The sequence below is a fragment of the Echeneis naucrates genome, chromosome 11 (genome assembly GCF_900963305.1).
Source record: "Echeneis naucrates chromosome 11, fEcheNa1.1, whole genome shotgun sequence".
Classification (NCBI taxonomy): domain Eukaryota; kingdom Metazoa; phylum Chordata; class Actinopteri; order Carangiformes; family Echeneidae; genus Echeneis; species Echeneis naucrates.
In genome coordinates, this window is record NC_042521.1 from 8,943,015 (window position 1) to 8,969,713 (window position 26,699).

The window sequence follows — 26,699 nt, forward strand, 5'->3', positions numbered from 1 at the left end:
AAGACGTGACACCACTGTGATCGGAAAACTGACCTTGAATCCCCATAGTGTCCTTCCATGATGTTATAGGGAACATATGTTGAATGCAAACAAGAAAACAATCATTGTTGTTGTTATCTCAGGCTGTAAACGGTGTTAAGGCAAACCATCAGTTTATGCAGTTTGTATCAGATACTGATACTGTATAAACAGTATCAGTTTATCAGTTTACTGATACTGTATAAACAGTATCAGTTTATACATTTAACCAGTACAAACTCAAAAAATGCAACTTGGCTGACAAATTTGTCAACCAGACGGCACCTTCAAATTATCCTAACTTGTGTAATGAATCAAAATCACGATGCCCACTGATGTTAATTCCCAGATGTAGTGTGGATCCACCTTCTGGACTAACAGATGTATTAAAGATATTTACACCACAGGAGACCTTATAATGTGTTTAGCGAGGTGGCATGTAATTTCACCTCTGAGATAGAAAATAAAGCTTTCATACAAACTTAAATTGCTGTTGGAACATGCATCGGAGGCCCTCTTAGCACAGATTTACTTGATATACTTTTAGCTGTAGCTTCATATTAAATGACAGAAATAACATTAAGGCTTCAAAAAATTTGAAAGATTTGACATGAATCATCTCAACAGTTGGCATCCTGTGAATTCTGCTCAACAGTACACAGTTAAATAAGCCACACATTTAGTCAAAACTATCCCACAGATGTCTTACTGAACAAAGAGACCTTATGTTGTGAGAAGGGAGTGATAAAGTTAATTGAAAGTTAGCCATTTGCGCGCTTGACATCTAAAAGCCATCTGCCAGAGCCGATCTACATAAAATTACCGCATAGGACAACAGTAGAATATCCCTTTACTTCATAATCCAATAAGGAGCTTCCATGATCTTTGGTGTCTCCAATAAGATCTAAAGCTCAAAGTAGGCAGCCGACCAGAACTGTAAATAACCTACTCGCCACTTCCAAAAGAGAATTTAAATGACTATTCATCATCTTTTAGGTCTACAGCTCAGACACTTGGCTACAAAAACATACAGTAAAGCAACACAAAGAGAAACCAATAAGGCAGATGTTTCTTCTTTTATTGTCACTTAAAGCGGAACTGTATGTGACAGACTCGCAGGTGGACTGAAGTTGTGTTCAAGCAAATAGCTTAAAGTTGTGAAAATTCAATATGCAGTCCTGTCATCTTATCTTAGTTTTTTGATATATTCTGAACTTTTAATATGTTTGCTCTCTAATGTGTTGCTTTGATCTTTCTGACTTTCCCTCAGAAATCAACTCGAAATGAACGTCCTCTTTCTGTAAGAAGTGCTGGAATTGACCAATTTTAAGTATTGGACTCCCGCTGCTTCACCATCATACCAAATCTAATTGGCCCTTGCCACACAACCACCCACCCTTTCAAATAAGATAGATCTGCAGTTGTTCTATCTCCTCTCTGTTGGGGGTCTGTGCAATATTCTCTCCTGGCCTTTTACCCACACTCAATTTCTCTTTGTCTCTCTGTCTCTGCTGTCCTTTGTTCTTCAAAGACATTTGTCATTAACTTCTCCAGCTTCACCTGTGAGCCGGCAGGCAGTGGCATGGTTACAAAAAACACACCCACACATGCAGACACACACAACTCCCCTGAAGGCAAAGGTTAGTTTTTCACCGTCTAGCTTATCCTCAGGTTGTTGTCTCTTGTCAGTGTACACAACATCTTGTAAAAGACTGAACAGTCAGCGGTGACACTTTCAGCTTTGGGGTTAATCTAGTGTGTGAGCGTTTAGTAGTGTGCACATTTACTGAGGTGTTGGAATTCAGAAGACAGCTGCTGGTACAGTTACCCCCCCAACCCCCTCCTGGGAGAGGTCGCCAAGCCCATCTCCTGTTTTCCTCAACACACACGCATCCCTTGCCCACCATCATTGAGCTCGTAATATCAACAAGGCAGCAGTTTGCTCAAACTAGACGTATCACCTCCCTCCCTGTAAACAATGGGAGCCAGTGGCCTTGGTCACGTGAGTCCCCAGCATCTGCACATGAGCTTGTTTTTGTTTTGATTTGGGTTCGACAAGCTGAACTTGATTCCCACGTGAGCTGTATTGTGTGTGTGTGTGTGTGTGTGTGTGTGTGTGTTTGTGTGTGTGTGTGTGTGCGCGCGCACAATGATTTCAGGGGGTTTGGTTGGGTGGGACTGCGATGTTCTGCCAGACTAGAGGGCTGCCAGCAGAACTTGTGTGCATTTTTTTCCCCTCATGTGTGCCTCAGACACATCACACAATCCCCACACATACACACACCATTGGATGGATGAATGTGTGTGAGGATTGTGGTAGCTTTGGCAGCATTACCTCACTATGAGCTGAAAATGGATGTGTTTACCAGGGGCTTCTCTCTCTCTCTCTCTCTCTTAGCCTCTCTCTCGTGCTTATTTTCTCTCTTCCGTATGAGGCTCACTGCCTTGATAGAAGGAAATACAACACCCCCATTAGCCACACACACACACACACACGCACACACATATTAACAGAGACACACACATGCAGATGTACACAAAAGCACTTCCGGAGTTTAGGTCTGCAAACACTGAATTTTCACACACACACACAAACCATGTAGCACACAAATAGTCTTCCATATAGTATGCATAATTCATGAACTCCCATTGACATCTATGTAAACATTGGTGCCTCCGTCAGCTGCTCTGTAGTGGGTCTTTGTTGGAGGGTCGGGAAGTTTAGCACAATAGTCCTTTACTCAACTCAACACACTTTCATCCAGGAAGATTATCTCAAGGAAACCATTGTTTTTATATCCTCTTCTGACTTTTGGCATCTTGCATGTTAGTTACAGCTGCAATTTCCACTTTCTCACACGGAGATTACACAGAGTTACTGTCATTTGTTGGCCAGTGTTGTGCAGTGCATTGGATTAGAGGTAAATGTTTTTCTTGGGAAGGAAGGGCTGAGTGACACAATGTTCTGACCCAGCTTCACAAGGAAACCAGATTACATTAGACATCTTTTGGTATATTAGGAGGAGTATAAAGAACAGTGGTTCATCTTTAAATTGCAGACATTGTAGTTGTCCAGGTGAAGGAGTGCTTCTCTGTCTCACATTCATATCCAAGACGTATTCAAGATGCCACAAATAAAGCTCTGATCTATTGCGGGCCACCTAACCTACCTGACCTGATCATGAACCACATTTTCAGTATACTGAGCACATGGGCACCTAATATTTTGATAATGGGCACATAATGTAACAGTGATTGGGTCTTGGTTGGTTAATCATGCAATTGATTTCAGCTCATTCTAAGCCAGATGCTTTGTGCCAGGTGTGAGGTAAGAGGCAATGTTGTACTGATCACAATTGAATCAAAGAACAAACTGCATAAAATTGTTCTCTTCCTCCCCTTTACCCTTTTTTCCTCACCCTTTTGTGTCAGTTTCTCGCCAGATCCTCACTGTCCACTTATCAGCCTTCTTTTTTATTCTCTCTGTCTTGCTTTCATCATACCCTTTTACCCAGATGGTTGGATGAGCTTTCCATTGTTGCTTTCCACCTGTTCTGTCCAGCTTTCACCTCCCCTGACTCCCTCTGTGCTATCTTATGCTTTCCATCTCTGTTTTCCCGCTCATTTCCCCCCTTCGTTCCCCCCGACGTCTCTCCCACCCTCCCACATTTCAGCCCTCCCCTCTCTTCCTTTGTCTCCTCTCTCCGCTGCCTTTTTCTGTGTGTGCATGTGTGTGCGTGTGACTGTTTTTCCTCTGACTGACAGAGAGAGATGTTAAGCCCACGGCTCAGCTGTGTTTCTGCCGTCGTCAGAGAGGTAGTGTGGCTAACTTCCACTGGCATATGAAATCTGTAGCAATGACCACTGTGAGATGAGTACAAGTTGTTTGTCTGAGTGCTCACTGACAAACAACTGTGTCGAATTTTGGCACCAATCTCAATATTGAAATTCTGCCTTTTTACGCCACGAATCTCACTAATGTCCAATTCCTTCGAGATGGTCTTCACCATGGAAATGCTGCTTTGGTGTAAAATAGGGGTAATTTAAAATATACACAGAAATTAAATAAGATGTATACTGAACATACCCACAAATGTCCATTTCTAATTATGTATACAAATATGCTAATTATTTGCATTCAACCCCCATAGGAAGGGTTAATGATTAATGGTTGGTGCATACACACACATTCACAAATGATTATGATATCACAGACCGGCAGATAGACAGAAAAGACGCATCATTGTCTCAGTTGTGATTCATATTATTTACAGTTAAAGTTTGCAGTGTTGTTTTTTTTTTTTTTAACTTTTGAATAACAGGAGTAGTAAACAAAGGCACGCAACGTTGACCTAAGAGATAAGTGACAATTGGAGTGTAGGTGGCTGAAATTATCCATCAATTCTCTGCCTTTCTCATGGCTGCTCAAAGCATTAGCAGTGAAGACGTGTGCAGCATACTGACACGTACACACACACACACACACAAAAACACACACACACACACACACACACACACACACACACACACACTCACACACAGTCATATGCAGGTTGTGGAAGTGAAATTTACGAGTCCAGGCATATTTATGCAGCTTAATGGTTTTACATTGTGAAGTTCCTTCTTATGTATTGTGTTTATTAATTGGAGACAAATTCAAAAAGCGGGTTGATCCCACGCTACATACCAAGGAACAATCTATGCTTAGAAAATGCTGATGTCTTGGAGAACAAAGAATAGTCGATAATGCAAATTTAATGTGAAACGTTTGTATTTGTTTGTGTTACCTATTGATTCCTATGTTAACTGCTTTTTCTGTCACCGTCCATAGCCTCAGTATCTACTCTTTTGTGTTGAAATATGGTTACAAAAGACAAGCATGCCTTGTGTGAAATTTTAGCATGACAGCATTGTTCTTGATTCTTTTCGACAAAGGGGGTAATTTCCCCTGTATATACTTTTCAAGATTACAGTTTTGTGCTCTTCTTCTATCATTAACAGTCAGACTGAAGTGCTGTGCAGCTGGAAAAACAAATGTCTGGGATTTGAAATAAGTTGCCTTTGACTTTGACTTTGACTTATCTTTTACTCCTAGCAAAAAGTCCAATTAACAGAAGTGAATATTCGAGGTTTTGCATTTGATGCATCAATTCTCCTTCTATGCAAGGAGGACTTCCTCTATAGACAGCATTATGTTGGAGTTTGAGAAATGAAGCCAGATGTTGAACAAACAAAACCTTACAGTGTTCTTCATTTAAGAATTAATCATCATTTTAGTCTTTAGGAATTTCATGTTTGTGTGTTTTTGTGATTCGAGTTAAAAATAAAGCCACATCTGTCTGCCGCTATCAATGACACTGAATTGGATAACCAGTGCATAAAATATCAAAGTCACTCCTCTTATTATGAGAGGATTATTGCAATATTGTTCCCGTTAAAGTTAATATAGATATCTTGTTTTTGTCATTGTGAATGTCACCATGGGTGGAAATGTATGGGAAAATGGAGCAGTAGAATCTTTATATGGACTTGTTGACATGGTTGAGAGGGAAGAGGGGAACATTGGACTTTCCAGCCCCCCCTTTCTCTATCGCTCCATCTTTGTCATGGTGGCTTCTTCACGCTCAGTGTCACATCCTTATACCACCCAGCAGTAAATTAATCCGAAATGATGCTCACCTGATGGAGACCTTCCAACAAAAATACCCTTCCCCTCTCTTCCTCTGTCTCCTTTTCCCATTTTCCATTTCTCAATTTTTTTTTCTCAAGCACCATTTCAATGGCCAAAGAAATGCCAACGAAATATGTTTGTGATTTTTTTTTTTTCCTTCCTTTTTTGGTCTTTCGCAAACATCTATTAAGCTGGCTGTGCAGAGCTTTTACCATTTGAGCTCTGTAAATGAAAAACTGTCAAGAAGGGAAAGGATGGAGAAAAAAAAAGCTGAGTTAACTTTCTCTGGGCAAGTAAAGGTTAACAATTTCACAAATAGTGAGTAAACTGGGTAGGAAGAGGAAGAGTGGGGATGGGATGAGGGGGAGGGGTGTAAGTAAAAGGCCTTTAGGTAAATGTTGAAGTGGCGGGCAGATCCTTTGTCCTGCCTGGAGGCTGTGTGAGGCGATTGGACCAGCTGATAGGCCTTTTATTATGCTCTCCGTCAGCTCAATCTCCAGGGGCATTTATGACCACCTTTAACAAACACACACACTCACATGCACACTGACACACACAGCTACCCCCTTCTTCTAGGTGTAATTGGGAAAGAGGCCCCTTCCTCCAGTGTGTGTGTATCAGTCTCCTGGGAGCTGAGGGGCTAGAGATGTGTATAGAAGTGTCGGTGTGTGTCTGTCTGCTCCTACTGTGGTTACAGCCAAGGTGTTCGTAATCAAGGTGAATGGTATTAAAAGGCTACTTGTGTGTGTTTATGTCTGTGAATTGTATGACATTTAATGGCAGGTTATGTCTGTGTCTGTGTGTCCAGAGAGTAGATGAAGAGAAAGGAGCATTTGGCACCTAGTCTGGACTACTGGATACTCTTGTGCCGCTCTTACGACCTCCATTATCACCACAGCACTTGCTACTAAACACTGTAATGAACACAGAAACACACACTGCTAATGTGGAAAGAAACTAGAGAAGCTGAAAGCGGAAAGGGAAAAAGTAGAATGTGGGAAATGCGAGGGCATACAGGCCAAACCTTTGATAATCACCCATTCTGATATGATGCCATTTTATGATCCTGCATTCATTAAGAAAATCATTTTATATTGAACCATTCATTCACAAAAGTACAAAACAAACCCTTCTTAGATGACTGTTTTTTTTTGTAATCACTGAGATGAATAAACACAATTCTTATGAATAAAATGCTTATTGAAGTCAAACAAATTAATATTAAATACATTTTGACAATAAAATTCAGCATGTCACGCTTTTTGTTCAATATTTAGTCTTAAATGAATAATTTAAGGAAATACTGTGTGTTCCCAGTGTTCAGAAGAGTCCAGGAAGTCAGTGTATCAAGGAATAGTGAAGGGAATAATAACCCTTTGTAAACTACAGCATACCATTAATACACTTAATCGCCATGTAATTTGTTCTAATTGTAATTTCTTGCGCTGCAACAGATTAGAAAAAAATGTGTGAGTTTTAGACATGCTGGTTGGGGTAAGGTGTTTCCAGCCTTTGTGCTTTAAACATCTGCTGACAGTTCATGTTTACTGAACAAATATGAGAGGGGTACAGCTCCTCTCATTTAACTGTTGTGTGTTATGTTTAATGTACTAGGACACCAGTGGGTATTTGAGTCCCAACTCAAAAGCTCAACAGCGCTGATAAAATCAATAAATATCATTATAGCCAAATGCAAATAATTTGTGTGCATTTCAGAGAGTTAACATTATATCTTGTCATATCTTGCCAACAATGTTGTAAACTATTTTGTGTTAAAAAAAAAAAAGGAAAAAGAAAAGAAATGCTCCATATTTTGTCTTGATCAGGAGGTCCCTCTGAACCATACATTTCTCATGATTTTAAGTAAGCCCTTCGAGTCTGCACTGGACCTGGGCTCTTTTTTTGGCCCAGTTATGGTACACAAATAATTATGCTACACCAAGCCAAAGGGAAAAGAGCAGAACAAAGAGTCTGAGAGACGTGCATTCTCTCCTTTCTGTCCAGTCTGTCTGTCTACTCACTCTTCAGCTCTTCGTTTACTCGATTTCTGACAATGGACTTAGATACTGTTTTTCCTCAAGCCACTTCCTTTTGTTTGCGCCAGCACTGCATCATATGGATGGACAGTGTAGATCCAACATCAGAGAGAAAGGGAGTCAGTGGATGGAGAAAGACAGGCGATGAAGAGAGAGAGAGAGAGAGAGAGGAAAAAAGGAAATGACGGGTGGGGGGAGAGACGGAGAATGTTCACCAGCCAGCCACTTTAAAGGTCGTCATGACTCTCATGGCTGCTGTCTTTGTTCACATCAGTGTACGGCCCCCTCACCACATGTACTGTCTCTCTCTCTCTCCGTCTCACTCTTTCTCCACCACACATACACCACCAAAAACACAATAAACATCCTACAGACAGTGACACATTTACCCACAAACAATCCCACACATACACACACACAAGGCCAAATGAGTAGCTTGGAGCACTGAGATCGTGTATATTCCCTCTGCTCATTAGGCCATACAGCAACATCAATTCAGGGAAAGCCCATCACTCGACGTCTGTGTGTGTGTGTGTGTGTGTGTGTGTCAAGCTGGGTTATCCCTGCTTCCACCTCCTACCTCTCTTTCTTCTTCCATCTCCGACATCATCATGCTTTGCATCTTAAATCGTGTGGCTCTATCATTACACCTATTACATTCATTGTTACCGTTGTGTCCTTAGTGTATGAAAATCAGTTTTTGTAATAGTTCCTCTGGGTTCTGACTGTACTCTTATTTTACCATCATTAGTGAGTGCTCTTTGGGTTTTTTTTTAGAGGATTCTATTTTAAAATAGGAAAATAAATAGACATGAAGTGGGATGTTGTAATTATTTGGCAAGCATCTCAGTATACATTTGAACTTTTCTTTTTGCTTTGTTTTTCCTTTTTATCTTCTGTCTATTGTTGGCACACCTAGAAAACATGAGATTATTATGCTGTAGACTGATAGCCCTTGTTATGTGTAGAATGCCTATCAATCAAGACCATGATTTCAGAGTGCACCAGTTAAAATAGAAAAGAAATCACTGCTTTTCAAAGCTGATGATTACATAGAAGTATTGCAGTTAAGCCTTAAAAGAGCAAACATGGATGCTTTTGTTGTCAGAGTCTCAACAGTATCCTCTCAAGCTGGTTTATGTGTAGAGCCTGTTTTTGGGAAAGCACTGAGCACTAAGAAATGCAATGTTATCAGGGGATTAGTTCAGTGCATGAAGACACAAAAGGTAATATAAAAAAATGTACAAACATAACACCTGGGCCTTTGTGTAAACTGAAAACAAGGCTCATGGCTGGCTTTGTTAAAATATAAGGTAGCGAACATGAGGTGTGGCGTGTGTGTGTTGGGGCACGGGTGACTCTGGCCTCAGTATGGTTGAGAAATACACCAACATTATTACTTCTGACAGTTTAAGATTGAAGTGAATTATTATGTAATTGAGTTTGTTAAAACCTCGGTCCCTCATCTGCCTCACTCCAATCTTTCTGCACCAATCTAATCTGAGTGTTGTTGTTTTTTAAGCAGCCCTCAAGTCTGTTTTCTAATCATTGTCCTCTGCACCTGCTACTGTAATATTTAATAGAGGGGAACCCCGATAGCGGTGTGTGTATGTATAGTGTGCGCGTGTTCGTGTGTGTGTGTGTGTGTGTGTGTGTGTGTGTGTGTGTGCATGCCTGACTCACATATAAAAGTGGAGTGTATTTAAGAGGGCAGACGATTATGTCCCCTTATCTGTGTTGCTCAAGGGGTTCACTCTGTCTTTGTGGGTATGACATGAGAAGAAATCAGGACTACAGGATTCTGACACTGATTCACTCACTCACTGAAGACCTGTTTTTTTCTTTTAACCCTGTGGCTTCTTGCCCATATACGCATATAACACTCACACACACTACCTGAGGACTGTAGTGTTTCATATACCTAACCATCCCTGCATCTGACCCATTAACTTCAGCCTACAGACAGGCTGGCTCGCCTTTGTCATGACATGTTTACCTTCAACTTAAAGGTAATGCATTCACACATAATAGGTTCACACTGCCAGACACGTAAACAAAAGTGCTGCCTCTTTTAGGGCCCTTGTTTTATTAGAAAAGTGAAAGGAGAAGTAGACACTGATAAGGAATACGGACTACTTTTATGGCACTTCGCTCATTGTTCACAAGCACTGAGTCAGTTTATTGAACAGAGAGACACTGCTGCTCCTCCAGGCTGTGTGCCTCCAATGTATTACCATTCAAGCCACAGAAGTAAGCATCTGGATGTTTTTAGTTAGTCATTTTTAAAGCCCCACAGACTTTGTTACAACTGCTTTGAATGTTTCATTGCTGTTCCATCGACAGCCTGGTCCAGATGATGATGATAAACATGTTATTTTATGCTGTTGAAAATGAAATGAATAGCCTCAGGGATTTCTTTTCACCACATTCATCTGTGCATTTGTTTTGCTAACTGTTAGATCTAAGAATAAGTATTTGTTTCTCCAATGTGCATATCTCCCTTTACATGTGTGATCTAATTTCCAGTTTTGTGTGTGCATGAGTGAAAGTCTTATCCCTGTGTGAATATGTGCGGATGTGTGTGTGTGCACACTCTTGGGTCAGCCTCTTATCAGTGTTGTGTGTAGATATATAACTAGGCTAAAGAGCAACAAAGAAGAGGGAGGCTATGTTTTTCCCCTCAGAGTTTTCATTGATATTGAAGATTTCTTCTACTGAGAAGTAGAGGAATGAAAACACACAGCTTACACCTGTAATGAATTATAAAATCATAGGAGAGGAGAGAGGTTTTGTGTGTGTCAGTAGGCCGTGTTGACTTATTTATCCATTTACCGTATTACAGACAGAGAAGGACAAAGGCTGAATAAAATATGGACACACGTGCAGATAAAACTATACCGTGTTGATCAACAACATTGTCGGAGCAGCACAGCTTCGATTCAGCTGTATCTGTCTGTCCACAGATACACGAGGAAGTAACACACATTTTGCACACAGAGGGTCTTTGGCAAAACGCCCAGCTAATGTACGCCACGCCCTGTTTTGCTCTCACCAGAGGGTGTTCACTAAGAACTGTGTGTCTGTCTGAGATTGTGTATGTTATTTAAAAAGAGGGGAACTAGCAAACTGTGTGCGTCTGTTTCCATCTGCACGTACTGTTGCTTACTCATGTGTAAAATGTTTCTGTTTTTAGCTCTGGATGCTTTACCCAAGTGTGTGCATGTTTGTGTGTGTGCGCGTGCATGTCTGTTTGACTTTATATATTTGTGAGAGAGAGAAGGGGCTAAAAACTTCAAAAAACCTAATCAGCTGTTAGACAATGCCAATGATTGGAAGCAGTGTGACTCTCAGCAGTAATATTTTTGCGCCTTAATGACTTCATCATCTACTCTAACAGGTGACCAGGGGTATACATGGTGGGAGGAGTGGCATGGGGTGTAAGAGGTTGATGATTCAACTAATTATTGACAAAGGTGATGATTTTGACTAAAGAAGAAAAATAATAAGACAAGAAAAAGACCCATAAAGAAAAATAAGAACAACACACCTGTTGAGAATTTACTATGCAGTTTTGTATTTCATATCTGAAAGTCCAACACCGCTCATACTAATTTCTTCATTGGCTTCTTTCACTAATGAAAGTCAATTCCATCATCTTTGGTACACAGACGTCAATTGGGTCTCTGTTGTCTCCTTCCCCTCAAAGCAGCGAAACCAGCTCATTTAACTATCTACTTTTTGTAGTTAAAGCCATGTTAAGTATTATTGTTCAAATGGAGGTGATTTAGTGGACAGATGGTGTGGCATGGGAGCAGTATGGGAGCAGAACAGCAGCTCTGGTGCTCTGTGTCTGCACAGGAACAGACTCAGTGTGGAGCGTTAGGTCATCTGTGTTTTGAAGAACCAGGATCACGATGCATCTTCATTGTACACCAAACAGCCAGTGAAGCATTAACTGATATGTATCCTGGACAGATAGTCGAATGGATTAAAGTAGCAGCACATCTGTCCCAGCAGACGCACAAGTGACAGACAATCAAAAAACACACATTGGATACAACACTGAAGTCATGTTGTTTTTTTAACTGAGGCAAATATCCATTTCACTGTGTTATTGCGACACAGACTTTAATTCCCAGTCCGAGTGTGTGTGGGGTCTTTATTAATGGGTTAAAGGGAAATTTATGGAAAAGAAAACTACTGCCCCGGTTATGTCTGACAATTGTTTTTCATTATGATCATGTTTCTCAAATTCTTGTTATTAAATTATGGTACAATTGTTTTTCCACGCGGGGTATAACATTTCTGGATGCATAATGCTCTAACTTTTACTCCTGAGGGTGCTGCTATGTTTTGTAAATCTAACCTTTTTATGTTTCTAATGTCACAACAACTCTGAATGAGGATATTCTGGTGTTTCTGAGAAAAAAGGGGGATTTTTTTTTTTTTTTTTCAACCCTGGAGGTACTGTGATCAGAGCTGTAGTTCATTGTAAAGCTCATGTAAAAGTGAATCAGATGAAGGCTTGGCATTGCTGCTCTTAGAGCCGAAGCAGAGTCTGTGCAAAGGGAAAGATGCCCGTGGCTCCAATTTCAAGGAGCTGGCTGCCAGACCAGTGCGTATGTTGTTATGGCTAAGAGGATGACTTTGGTCCTTTGGTTGTGTAAGTGTGTGCATGCATGTATTTGCACTTGTGTGTGTGTGTGTGTGTGTGTGTATGTGCCTGGCCTCCAGAACAGATGTGCAATTCAAAAAGTATGTGTTCATAAAAAGGAAGAGATCCTAATTCCAGATCCATCCTAACTTCCATGAACTGTTAACTGGTTTCCACTTACAAAGCAATAACAGAAACACAAATAAATAATACTGATAAAATGTCGGAAAAGAGTTTTTATTTTTAATCATGGTATTAATGGTTATGGATATTACGTTTTTGGGAAAAAACACAACAAAGAAAATGAGGCATTCTGACATTTGGTAATTATTTAATATGGCGCTCATGAGAGGATGTACAGCTGAGACTCGGGAAGGGGAACGTTATTCTTAGTCATAAACCAAAGTTTTTTTATTAATAGATGTTGTGGCCGGATGATGGAGTTAGATGAAACATCAGGAGGTCAAAGTTTTTACAATTCATCCTCAGCGAAACAGAAATGTGTGTACCAGTGTCTCCAGTACAAATAAAAACATTTACATGGTGATTTTCGTGAGTACATGGTTGTACCACATGGTAACCCATTGTTTTTGAAACCTGGGGCTCATTACTGGGCTATTACAATCTTTTTTAAAATAAAAAAAAATAAAAAAAACATTTGGAAAAGAAGGTGGTGCTACGGAGAAGGACTGGATCTGGCCTGCTTTACACTCTATCCTGACTGTCAGTCCTGTCAATCAAACAGTAGCCATGCCCTAACACATACCCTGCCACACCATCTTATTTTCCTCCAAAGGGGCCCATAATTAAAAATAGAATAATATGATGTACTGAAGAAGACTTAAAACTAGAGACTGAGATCATAACCACATCAGGAAATAGTTTTACTGGGATAATAAATCAAGTGAGAAGTAGAGCCATTTTCCCATAGACTTCATTTTGAGCTGTAGTTTGTGCCCTCTTTTATATGCAGCCTATGGATTGTACAAACACATACAGACTTGTTGTCATTTACTATGTGACGTGCCTGAAGAATTACTGTAGATGTTTGCCTTTGTGTGGTGCGTTTCAGATGCCAACATATACAACAAAAGTCAGTTGGTTGTTGTTTTCTCCCTGTTTGAATAAGGATTTGGTCATTAAACCAAGAGACACTGAGCTGGATTTCACATTCATGAATGTGCTGTAAACCTTTATTGTGTCCATAAAAATGGATCCTGTGCTTGACTTTACAATTAGACAAACAGCAGCCTGCAGCCATTGGCAGCACCGTCCAAAGCACACATACAGTATTCATGTGTTCGTAGGTGTAACGGAGAATTCACATATGCACCTCACGAGTGAAGCAGAAATTGCTGTACTTCTCAGAGGAAACTGAATATTCCCCTTTGTATAGCTCAGGTTTTGCAAAACTGTTGTTTTCATGGGATGCATGTTTTCCAACAAAGGACTTTTATCTGGAAAGTCTCTTGAGCCTGAATCATGCTCACAAGTATGCCAAGGAAAATTCATGTGTATCTCTTCATATGCATCTGCCAATCAAAGCCTGTGCCCTTCATGCATGTTAGCCCCACGTCATATGCAGATTCCTTTCTTGGTTTTGATGTCATCTGAATGTGTGTGTGCGTGTGTGTGTTTGTTGAAGAGAGGAAGCGATCTGATAAGCACATGGTTAAGGAGGAGCTGTCTGATTTATAGGAGCTTATTGAGGAGGAAATAGACGTCATAGTCCAATGGCTGTAATAAATGAGTAGACCTCCCTGCACCAACCAGCATCAAAGAGATAGGCCAATCACACACACACACACACACTTTCTTCTGCCATCTTTCTCTCCTACTTGCTGTGCTCACAGAGTGAGTCGGAGCAACAAACGTCAAACAAAAAGCAAAGTGTGGGAGGGAAAAAGAGCGAGGCCCAGAGCAAGTTTCAAGTCAGTCCAGCAGGGGTGAAGGGAGGCAGAGGAGAGAGGGGACGGAAGAGTGGAGGAGTGAGGGGTGTGCTCGGCAGCTCTGGACTGTGTTTCAGGGGAATTCCTGTGACCCACCACACCTTTCATTTGCCTTCATTAAACCTGATTGATAGTTTTTGGGTGACATAGAAACTACCACGGATTTATGCTGGAGAGGGCTGGCCTTGGCCTACTTACTATGAAGGATCACAAATTTTGGACAGTGGATTACACTGTGGCGACGTGAAACTTTCTGAACTTGTCAAGAATGCGATGTGGGTTAAATTTGTCGACTCTGGACAGAGGTTTACCTCATTAGCTTTGAGTGGAGGGATGTTATGTAGTGTGTCTGAAGCCAAATGATTGGCGTGTGAATGAATGGTGCAGCAGGCCATTGCAAAGGTAAAAACCAAATAACTTCTGGAAAACATCTCTCTGAAGGAGACAGAGACGACTTGTGGTGGAACATCAATCTAGGTGGAATAGCAATACTGCGTAATTTTTTTTTTTTAAATGGCACCTGGTATTTTTGACCCTGAATATCCAACTAAACCTACAAATTAGTTGAAGAACAATAGCTAGTGCTGCATTTTATTCACCTACCTGTCAAACTAAAATGGCTACAGTAACATGAACCTCTGTTATTGTCATTCGCTCGAAACTGGACACAGCTTGTCCCCCGCAATGGTGGCAACACACGCACGCTGTCACACACTCATATTTACACCATGAAGGCTTTTTGTTTTGTTCAATTTGCATTCCAAAATAATGAGTATACACATATATCTATCGACGTACAGCGAGTTTTAAGCACATCACACACACACACACACACAGACACACACAGCCCTTTAGAAACCTGGCAAACAGTGACATTTCCTCGGCTCTTAAAACCCCTGAAGAGGGAGCTGTTGTTTTATTTGTATCTATTTACTAGGGGTGGGACTCTTTTGCTATCTCACCATTCGATTCATTTTCGATTTTTGGTGCTACGATTCGATTCAAAACTATTTGATTCATAAAGATTTCTGCATCAGTCTGTCTGCTTTGCAAGACCGAGTGACAAATGGAGACATTAAGGTGTCTTTTTCATTTATTAAGTTTGAAACATTTATCCATGCTTAGATGGAATTGTTGCAGCTGTTGTATAAAAGCAACATCACATATTGCTTAAGTAGTTTCTCAGCTTTTGCTGTTTTCTGGTTCATGTCACCAGCCGAAGACTTTTGAATGTGAGCTACTGTACTTTCAAATGCAACCATGCAAATTTTCTTTCATTGGCCTGCTGGTTCCAAAGAGTTCCTGCATCTGCCATTAGCACTGACAGTAATTTAAACTGACAGAAAGTCACATAAATCACACATCTTATTAAATCCACCATGTGACTTCACAGGTCTGGTTGGTGTTTTCATTTATTTTAGATTAGACCTGATATAAGGGCGATGTGGGCATGAGTTTGATTGGCACCTTGTTAGTTTTGTTGCACCCATTTTAATGGGGGAGCTGACAGCTTAATTCATTAATCCAGAAAATATTAGGCAGACAAATCAATTTAGTTGCATACCTCATTGTATTATTTAACCATTTAACAGAGTTTAAATGTGCTTCTGATCCTATGTCCTTATCTTTGAAGAAGGAAGAAAACAAAGTACAACTACTCTGGTAAAATGAAATGTGTGAATAGCAGCTGTACATCGGATTCAGATAAATCACTTTACAGTGAGTACACTTGAAGTGGATACACACAGGTTTACTCTCATTTATAAAACTTTGACACTATTTAACAACATAAGCAACACTAACAGCTTTTAAAGCAATATGTTAGTTTGAACCCTGGAGATAAACCCATTTACCATTTATGAATAGCCAGCAGCAAGATAAAATTACATGGATGGATTTAACGTAATGTGCATCAGTAAACAAGCTCTTTCCTTTCTCTGTAGTTTTCTGTTGATGAAGCCATACGTCCAAGATAATGTTCCTTTTACAAAGCCTTGGGGGTCAGATACAGGAGCAGGTTTTATTGCAAGTTAGTGAAGTAAGAATATTAAAACACAAGCACTCACTCTGTCGCATATACAGTGGCACACACACGCACACACGCCATCATATGAAACTCATTCATCAGAATTCACTTACCCATCCGTTAGCCACCCCACCACACACTCCTCTCTCGCATGTATCATGAGCTTTAGACATGTCTCCCTCTAACTCACACTCATACATGTTCTCACTGTCTGTTAATTATGGCCATAATAAGCACTTGGACGGAAACTAAGTTTGATAAGACCTCTAATGACGAATGCAATTTGGGAAATTCCCCTCTCGCTCTCTCTTTCTCCCTCTCTCATACATCACATCTTAATTATTGTGGCTCCTAATGTGTTTTTCCAAGATTTACTCTTTCATATTTCAGGATAGCACTAGGTAATTATTGTCTGTCATCGTTGCCATGGAGATAATATCTACAGTCACACATCTACAGTTCATTGGCCTCCCAAGGTGACCAAGAAGTAGTTTTATGGCATCATAGGGTGGAGGGTTAAGGGCAAATTACGGGCAAAAGTAGTAATTGTGTGTGCAGCTTCATTTTGTGATTTATATGGAGGGTTTAATGACATCATACTCAACTGTGGAAAATGTAATAAACTACACATCACCTAATGGAGGCTGAAGCTTCCTTCTCTTTTCTCTTTTATTCTTTGAAACACTCATTTATTTTGTTTATATCGTCTGTCCATAACTTTTCCAACCATGCAACTTCTGTTTTTTTATGTACTGACAAAACTAATGCTGATTGCTCTTTCATGCAAAAAGCCTCGGATCATAGACAGATATGTAATTAACATACACCCATAAAAACTGATAGAGTGAACAATGTGTTATTTATCAAACTAGTCAAACTAGAAAACCACTAACTGTTTTCTCCGAGTCGGTTTTAAAAAGCAGATTCCTTAAAGAATAATATTTCAAAAAGCTGTTGTCATCCAGAAAAGATCACTGGAAATCCCCGTTAGCTTTTTTAGCTTCTTTGACTTGTAGTTGGAAACAGGCATTCAGCCATCACTGAGCACAAGCAGCCAAAAACAAGGCCATGACTGCATCTGGAGACACTCAGAGGCCTGCTGTGGTCAACAACACCAGCAGCAGTTACTGCAGAGCTGTAGTGAAACAAAAAATCATGTGTGATGAAGCTCGAGCACCCATGATGTTCTGGCCAGTGTAAACACTACTGATAAAAGTATCAGTGGTGTAACCTATTTGTAATGGTCCGTGCTAAACATAACGCACAATGAACACTTCTCACAAATCGCACAAATTAACTTCTCAAATACTGTATCTAGACAAAAAATAGTACCAAAAAAAGATGAAATGAAGTGTTACTGCATTTATCAGAGCCTTGGTCATCCAAACTTAAATTCAACCCGTGGAAACAAAACAAAACAAAAAAAAAACCCCAAACCAAAAACTTGGCAACTCTGAGTCTATTATATTATGTTAAATTCATCCGTGTGAATTTGGCACATCTGGAATTTGGCGCTTTCTCTCTTTTTTTCCCCCACATTTGCTTAAGTGCAGTCAAGTTGGATGGGGAGCATCTGCGCCTGAAAGCCATTTTAAAAATAAATATTGGAAGTCACGTCCTGGCTGATGACGAGGCCACTCAGGAAACCATTCGTGCCAGATTTACAATGATCCTCCTGTCTGTCAAGAGCTGGGACAGAACAGTTGTTACTCATAAATGATATGCTGCTCACCCGAACCTTCCTCTTCATGATTTTATGAATCAAATTTGGTATTATCTGTATGTTTTCTGTGGCCATATACTACACATCCAACTAATGTCTTTGTGTCCATTGTATACCGTCTAACTACGAAGTACAGGAGTTGTCTGTCCCCTGTCTTGCATGTTTACCCATTAAGATGCAGTGTAGCCTATTGTTTGATCCAAGGGAGCAGGAAACCAGGTGATGGCTGATGTTGTGATGATGTCATCGCTGTAATAGAATCAACTTTGACTGGCGTCCACACAGCAAAGAACACACACACACACATGCACTGCTTGTTGTGTTAATAGTGAGCATGTACCACAGGTACGCTATCAGTAATAAACTTATTGACATCCCTTTGATCACATGGATCGCCTCTGAGGAATACATGAGAGAAGATTTAGACTCCTCTCTCTCCAAGGCAATTAGACAAGACAAATGTTTGTGTTGTGTGCAGTCGAAGTCTGTTACACAGATAGGCTGTTGTGTTTACTGTGCAGGCATGCTGTGAGGAGATTTTTATCGGTATCAGTTTCCCACCAAGGACAAAAAAACTAAGTAGGAGCAGAGGATGTTGAACATGTTGTCTTTTTCTTTTGTGTTTTTACAGACGGTCTGCAGAGGAGGTGGACATGGACAAGGTGACGGCTGCCATGGTACTGACCAGTCTTTCCACCAGCCCGCTGGTCAGGAGTCCACCTGTCAAAGTCAGCGGTGAGTATCATAACTGCTTAAAGGCTTATAGGCTATCTGAGTGCTTTACAAATTCAGTATGATTCAAATGATAGAAACTTTTCAGGTTCCAAAGAATCTCTCTCCTTTCTATCTCTAGGAAAGAAGAAAGTCTTTAAAACGTCAACATAAAAATGTAGCCATGACTGAGCCAGTCATTTTTATTTGCTGCTATACGCGGACTCTTCGCTCTCTCAAAGCAGTTATGTTGTGAAAGCATGTGGAAACTTAGGTTGATAAATTACTGCCACCTGCTGTGCTTCAGAATCCTCTCATCAATGCGTTCTCCGAATCCAGAGAAAAGGCACAGTGAGTCTGGATCTCTGCCACTCAACACGGTGGCGGGAATCCAAAGTGCCCCGTAACTGCAATCACGTGCAACCACTGAGACACTCTGAGTAGCCGACCAGCTGTCCATTCAACCGAGCAGACACGTAGCCAACCCTTCAACCACCATGCACGTATTATTGCAGTCACATGCGGTCAGATGTTAAATGCAAATCACATACATCATGCACACATGCACAGAGTAGAGTTTAGATACCAACTGCACAGTTTCATCTTGATGCAGTCATACAGATGTCACACCCAAGTACACATGTTAAAGATCATTCAATGTGTATTTACATCAGGACACACAGCAGGTTATCCTGCGTTGCACACTCTGAGTTTGAAGCCAAGCTCAATGTAATGGTAATTCATTCTTCTCTGCCTTTTTTTTTCCCACTAAACTTTTCTTCTCCTTGAAAAATAATCATTATTTCATTAGCACATCATTGAATCAATATTTGCTCTTTTGTAACACCAAAACAAACATATATCAGCAGTTTTCTCATTGTTAGTGACTTCCTCTGTACTCTGCAGTGAAGAAAAGAAAGAGGGAAGTCTGACAGGGAAAGATATCCCACCAAGAAGCAGCCTCTCTACACCAAACAGACTGGAACCGCTCACGCTGTCAAACTCCGTACAACCTCCATTAGTCAAAAAAAACATCTCTGAGATCTTGGGGGGGGAAAAAAAGGATAAGGACAGAGGAAGTTTCTCAGCAAAACCTCAGAACAGGAAACTTACCATTTTTTTCTTGTGTTACACGCAGCACACACACAGCAGCAGTGCTATGGGGCTTTTTGTCGGAGGTGCAAGTTTATCTGTCTGCGCTCGAAAGTCTTCATCTCCCGTCATTTACAGAGCAGCATGTGATTTGCTGCTTTCCTTCTTTCTTCCTTTTCTTTTGTTTTTGTGCCTGATTCTTGTATTTTTGGAGCAGCATGTCAGTATGGCAGTTGGCGCTCTTGCCCTAAAGCAAGAGGATTGTGGGTTTGATTCCTGGACCTCGGGCCCCTCTGTGTGGAGTTTGCATGTTCTCCCTGTGGCTGCTTGGGTTTCCTCCCACAGTCCAAAGACATTCATGTCAAGAATAACCTCAATAAGAAGGATAAATTAACAAAAAAACCCCAAAACAACTTAATCTGTGTCTTATTCTTCCACCCTTGCCTCCTCCATTCACCTATATCTTCTCAGAGGGTCTAAGTGGTTCATGGAAGGACAACACCTCAGCAGGACCCTTTACCCCATCAAGCAACAGCTCTTCAGGGGGCTACTGGAGCTGGTCTGCCCCCAGTGACCAATCCAACCCCTCCACACCTTCGCCACCGCTCTCCGCTGACAGCTTGAAGCCGTTCCGAGTGCCCAGCCTCGGCGGTGTTGGGCCAGGTCCCGCAGGGCCTGAAGATCCCAGTCTGGATGATCAGGATGGCAGCAGTCTGCTTTTCGATGAGCCCATCCCACGCAAGCGCAAGGTGAGTGTTGCAGAACACATCCACACACAAATGTAACAGATACCACAGAAAACCACTGGGGGCAATTCCTTGTTCAACACACAACCCTTTCAACTGCTTATAATGGACTTCAGTACAGCAACAGAGTCATGGTTTAGTTCTTCTCAGGTACATTCTACAAGCTACAAGCTTGAAATACTTATTTCATAATTTTTCATATATTGATGACTTATTTTCAAACTGATATTTAAAATAAGCGCTCAGAGAGTTGGTTTGAATTCAGTGGAACTGTGTCTAAGCAGCCAACATCATTGATTTCTGCTCAGGTTTTCTACATGCTCGAGGCTGGTGTTTTCAAATTGTGTTTTTGAATATAAAGATGTAGTGGCAATAATGGCTAAATGTGGATGAAGGACCAAAATGTTTTCAAAAATAATAAACCTCTAAAGAGTTATTTTTAGGAGCTATTTTCTCTCAGGCTTCAGGCTCTAAATAAATTGCCCAGTTACCACTTCCAATTCTCATAGTTTCTGGGAAATTCAAGTTGTTTTGTTCCATGACCTTATGTGCCCCAGAAAAAGTCACAGTCACACTGTAAGAATTTCCTTTTTCACAGCCTGGGGCTGTCATATATTCACATTTAAAGGGCTGAAAATGGGAGCAGCAGCAGTTTTCCTGATAACAGGTAGATCTCTCAGTAAGAAATAGGTGAGGAACTCGTTTCTGAGATACTGTCAGATATAGATGAGCTGGTCGATTCCCTCCTCCACCATACTGTGATCTTAACCAGCAAGGTTATGGATGCAGTTTAGACCGAGTGATAGAAAGAGACAAAAATGGGACAGGAGGAAACACACAGCCTTTTGCCACTGCTGCAGATTTGTCTTTGCCATACAGATGTTATTAGAACACACATACACTCCCACACTGAGCCATCATACTTTCTCACTCATCATTTCACCTCGTCTCATTTCTGCACGCTGACAGCTCCTCACACACACACTCCTTGTTCTCTTTTCCTTTACCTTTGTCTCTTTCTTCTTATCGGTGCTAGTTTGTCGTTCTCTATCAGTATAATCCGTCTCTCCCTCCAGTGACTCTTGCTCCCTTTTTCTTCCACACTACTTTTCCTGCAGAGTCCTGCGCTTTCTCCCCTCATCCTGTGTGTGTGTGTGTGTGTGTCCTCCCCAGACATTTGCCCTTCATAATTACTTCTCAGCCTTCACATGCAGCTGCTCCACAACCACAGTAATGATTTTAATACCCGCTACAGCAAACATAAAGATCCCACCGGCCTCATGGCTCCTCTAAAAATCAATAAAGGCTCTTGGGTGAGAACCACATTGGCAGAAAGCACTGTATTAATTGTGGACTTATCACAAAAAGGGACAGGGAGATGGAGAGAGGGACATTATGGAGGAATGAGGAAGAGAAATTAAGGTTATGTATGAAGCATTACCAAGAACTACAGAAAGAACAAAATGTGTTTAGCTTGAGACAAAACAGTTTCTGTAAAAGCTTGACTACAATGTATTTAGTTTCCATAAACACACACACACACTATTTATGAGGTGCCAAGGTTTCACATGAAATTATCTACATGCTCCCCCTGTGCTCCTGCTTCTTTCCTGGTAAGACAATGCAGTTTGGAGCTCCCCATTTAATTAACTGTAAAATGCTTCTTTAAAGCGAATAACATGCACACGTGTACACACTGATGAGCAAAAAACAGGCTTTTGTTTCCCAAAGACGAAACAATGTCACAGGGGACAGATGATTGCTGTGTTCGCATGGATTTCTGCAGGGAGGGGGGGGGGCGGCTTGTCAAAATTAAATCAGCCCACTCAACAATAGTTTGATAGACAGGCCTATAAGACCATTTATGATGGCTTGGAGCAGGAGAGCAGGAGGGCAGAGCGAAAGCTCACAGGGCTTATCAAGCCATGAAAAATAATGTACAGTCTCTCCGGGGGGCCAATAGTGCAATTAAAGTGGAAGGATAAAAAAAATAAAGGCGCTCCGCCGGCTCACAACCAGAGAAATTCTTCGTTATTCGGCATCACTCAGCTCTTAAGTGTGTTCAGATTAGAGCCATATGAGGATGCTGCATGAAAGCTGTCTGTCCATTGAAACTATAGCAAAGATGAAGGAGCATATATTTTAATGTTGAGTAAATAAATTCTAAATTCAACCTCAAAGTCATCCTCACTCTATAATCACGAAATGTTTTCACATAATGCCTTATTTACTACAAAACACTGGCATTAGATGGGACATAGATTTATAGCGAATTGACTGTTAGTTTTATTTCAAAAAAGGATTGACCACAAATCAACAAGTATGAAAAGGTTGTTTATTAGCGGAACTACTTGAGTACTATTAGCTAATTTTTTTAACAGCGTTTTGACAAAAAATCAGCTCTCTCGCAAGTGTGATCAATCAGTCCTTAAAGTTGATTCTCACACAATTTTTTTTAATTTAATGCTTTTGACAGATGACTTCAAAGTCACTTTGCTTCAGGAGGTGACCATTCGTGTCCGTCCCTGTTGGAAACATCTGTTTTCTGACTGTAGCTGCTGTCTCCGATGTGTTTCCCACAGAACTCCATGAAGGTGATGTTCAAGTGCCTGTGGAAGAATTGTGGCAAAGTGCTGAGTACCGCTGCTGGCATCCAGAGACACATCCGCACCATACACCTGGGGTGAGACACCAACCCAGCAGACACTGCAGACCGTATCTACCGAACACTCACACCTTCAAAACGCCACTGTCATTTGTTTTCCTAAAAAAAAAAAAAAAAAGTTTCACTGTCAAAACAGCAGGTTAATGGCTGATTCATTAATGCTGCTGTGTAAATTCCTGTTCAGTGGGCGAGGGGGAGGTGACAGTTAGACACACATATACTGATTTTCTGTCCTGAAATGGTGGACTGCAGATTGCTGTGTTTTATTGGTTAGAGAGCCATAAATGTTGCAGAGGAGCAGATTGTGTGTGATCTTTTGGACATGTGGCGTATTCTGCATCTTACAAAAACGTATTCTAACTTCCCTCTGTCTGGTCCTTCGCCCCTCACTGTCTGGACTCCATATTTCTGTTTTCAGGCGTAGCTGTGACTCAGATTGCAGCGATGGCGAGGAGGATTTCTACTACACAGAGATCAAGCTCAACACGGACTCAGTGGCCGACGGGCTCAGCAGCCTCTCTCCTGTGTCACCCTCTGTCCTCCACCCGCCTCCCCCTTCCCCGTCCCCTCTCCCTTCTCTCAACCAGCTGTCGGACTCCCACAGACCGCTCCAGTCCTCCGACACCAAGGAGCCTCACGCTGGCGGCACAACCCCGCTCAGCCGCTCTGCGCCCAGCACTCTCTACCTCATCCACACTGACCACGCCTACCAGGTGAGCACGCACAGATGGAGGCACGCTAATTACATCTACACACACAGATTTAGCCAAATGTACACCACACGCACTGAAACACAACATGAAAGTGAAAGATCAATACACGGGTCAATAATAATACAATAATACTATAATATGCACATCAGAGCACAATTATCTACACAAACAATGCAAATATTGTCTCTCACACTCTACTATCAGAGTCCTCATTTTACTGATAATGTGTACAAAAAACAAAACTAATGATGTTACAGCGATTTGCGGTTCTTCATTCCCATTAGCAACAGTGGACCTATGACAACACAGCACATCTGAACGTTTCATTGTTAGTGGAATAATGGCACAGCACATCACTTTTAACCAAAAATCAGCCAATCAATATCTGACACATTAATGTGACAGCTACATGCTTCAGCAGGTATGCACACACATAATGAATGTGTGTGTGTACAAATGTACCAATCAGATATACCGATATGTTGTATATTGCCTCACGTTGTGTAGATCTTTGCTATCAACAGTAACTGCTTTTACAGATACAGATAGTTCTGCAGAGCTCCAGCTTTTCATTATATGCCAATACAGAAAAGACTTAATATTATTTCAAGCTGCCTTTATGAAATAAAAGGGGGCGGACACAGGACAGAAAGTTCCAGCTGGCTAGAAGTTCAAAGCAGTAACTTCTGCCCTTTGCCTCCAGGCCACGGCTCCAGTGTCCATCCCGTCCAGCAGCAGTAACTCAGCCGGCTCAACCTCCACCAGCTTCACTCCCACCAACAGCTCCAGCTTTAGCATCTCCTGGCAGTCACCTCCTGTCACCTTCACTGGGAACACGGTCGGGCAACTTTGCCAGACGTGCCAGACCACACATTCATACACATAACCGCTCTTCTGGATTTTCATGATGTCCTCCCTCTGCAGGTGTCTCCCAGTAAAAGCCAGGGGTTCGGTGAACAGCGCTCCCAGACCATCGCCGTCCTCTCCTCGCCTCCCAGAGCCACCACTGCCCTCAGGTACTGCACACGTAGTTTCAATTAAACACCAAATTAACTGAACGCACAATTCAGATATATAAAGCTTTTGCTTGTATTTGGCCTCACAAAGTGAAAATCTCTTCATGTGCTAAAAGATGAAAAAGGGAATATTGACATATTGACTAAATAGACCAGATTTCTGTTAATTAAGAAGAAGTCTCTAAGTCTCTGATTTGTTTAATCTCTTGCTTCAAAAAGGAACTGAGCTGGTTTAGATTATATTAGCTCTTTTGTGTGTTTTGTGAACCCCATCAGGACACAAATGATCATTAAGAGCTTAAAGAGTGAACAAGGCACTCTGATGCTCATCTAAATGGAAGCAGTGTTTTACTTGTAATTAGACATAAAACAAATTCCCATGTGGCCATACTTAAAGGAACAGTTGTGAAAAATTTGCTCATGTAGTTTCTGTGAGAGCATTAGGGAAGAGATCACCAGCTTTTTGGTTACAAATATGTCACATCCTCCATCTCCTCTCTTCAGTCGGAAGGTGCGTGGCGAGGGGAAGAAGTGCCGGAAGGTGTACGGGATGGAGAACCGCGACATGTGGTGCACCGCCTGCCGCTGGAAAAAGGCCTGTCAGAGATTCACCGACTGAGCGTAACCCACCAACCCAACGGCATGTTCAGGCCAACTGCTGGGAACTGCTGCCTTTTGTTACAGGAAGGGGGACGGGCCCCCTTTTTGCATGCATTCGGTTTTCTTCAAATCAAAATCTCAACTTCCATCAAGCTCCAGCCCTCGCCCGCTCTCAGCTCCACCCAACCATTCCAGCTGTGGGAGTGACCAAAGGACAGCATGGTCACTTTTTACATGTTCATCCAGGATTCCCAGCTCTGCCTCACCATTCCTATCAATCCCGGTTTCAGAGGAACCCCTGTGCAGCTAAACGGTGTAAAGAGAAAAATAGATGAAAAGATTTCAGCGTTTAGTTGTTTTTTATTATTATTATTATTTTGGTTTCAGTGTTGCATCTTTCTATGTTTTGTAAAGCTCTGGTTTTTAAATGGAAAGTCAAGTCAAAGAAGGGGGTCCTTAAAAAAAAGAGACCAGCAGCCTTTTTGTGTATTTTGTCAAAAGATAAAAAAAAAACCACTTTTTTATCCAAAAGAAGAATGCACCTCTTTGCTGCAGTTTCAGAAGAACGTTATGAAAAGCGTGGAGGTAAAATTCAGTTTTTGTTCTTCCTTCAACTTCTTCATCTCCTCTTTTATTCCAGACTTTTTTGAGGTGATGTTTTATCACCGACATCACAGCCTCACACGGACTCTCACTCATTCTTCACTCCTGACAGCCCCAAGGGAATGTATGGCAGAGCCGGGAAAAGGCAGGTTGACAGGTAGAAAGAGAAAGAGGAAGAAAGACACACAAGGTGAATGATCAATGCAAAAAAAAAAAAAAAAACATGCAATTTACAGTCAGGGAAAGCAGATGGGCCATACCAGTTATCAACCACAGCAGCATTTAAACACAAACAGCTATTTCCACACAATCACGACAGAAGATGGGGACAGTTTTTTAATGCCAATTTTTTATCCAGCCGATTCATTTTGTTTGCTTTATCAGGGATGTGATTCTAAAGAAAGCAAAAACCAGCAGCTCAAACTTGGGGTTATAATGTAAACGGCACTATCTCAATAGCTTCTCTTCTTCATTCC

General features: G+C 41.3%; 1 protein-coding gene across 2 annotated transcripts in view; it reads left to right on the forward strand.

Annotated features, from left to right (window-relative positions):
* The window catches only part of znf704 (zinc finger protein 704), a 40,282-nt gene extending 13,793 nt beyond the window's left edge, over window positions 1-26,489 (forward strand). For both annotated transcript variants that reach the window (XM_029514620.1, XM_029514621.1), the window contains exons 3-9: window positions 18,709-18,812; window positions 20,352-20,629; window positions 23,209-23,309; window positions 23,710-24,004; window positions 24,708-24,842; window positions 24,929-25,020; window positions 25,525-26,489. In XM_029514620.1, the coding sequence (XP_029370480.1) occupies window positions 18,709-18,812; window positions 20,352-20,629; window positions 23,209-23,309; window positions 23,710-24,004; window positions 24,708-24,842; window positions 24,929-25,020; window positions 25,525-25,639 (1,120 nt within the window). In that variant the 3' untranslated portion in view covers window positions 25,640-26,489. The remainder of the gene's footprint in view (window positions 1-18,708; window positions 18,813-20,351; window positions 20,630-23,208; window positions 23,310-23,709; window positions 24,005-24,707; window positions 24,843-24,928; window positions 25,021-25,524) is intronic.
* Window positions 26,490-26,699: the final 210 nt, after the last annotated feature.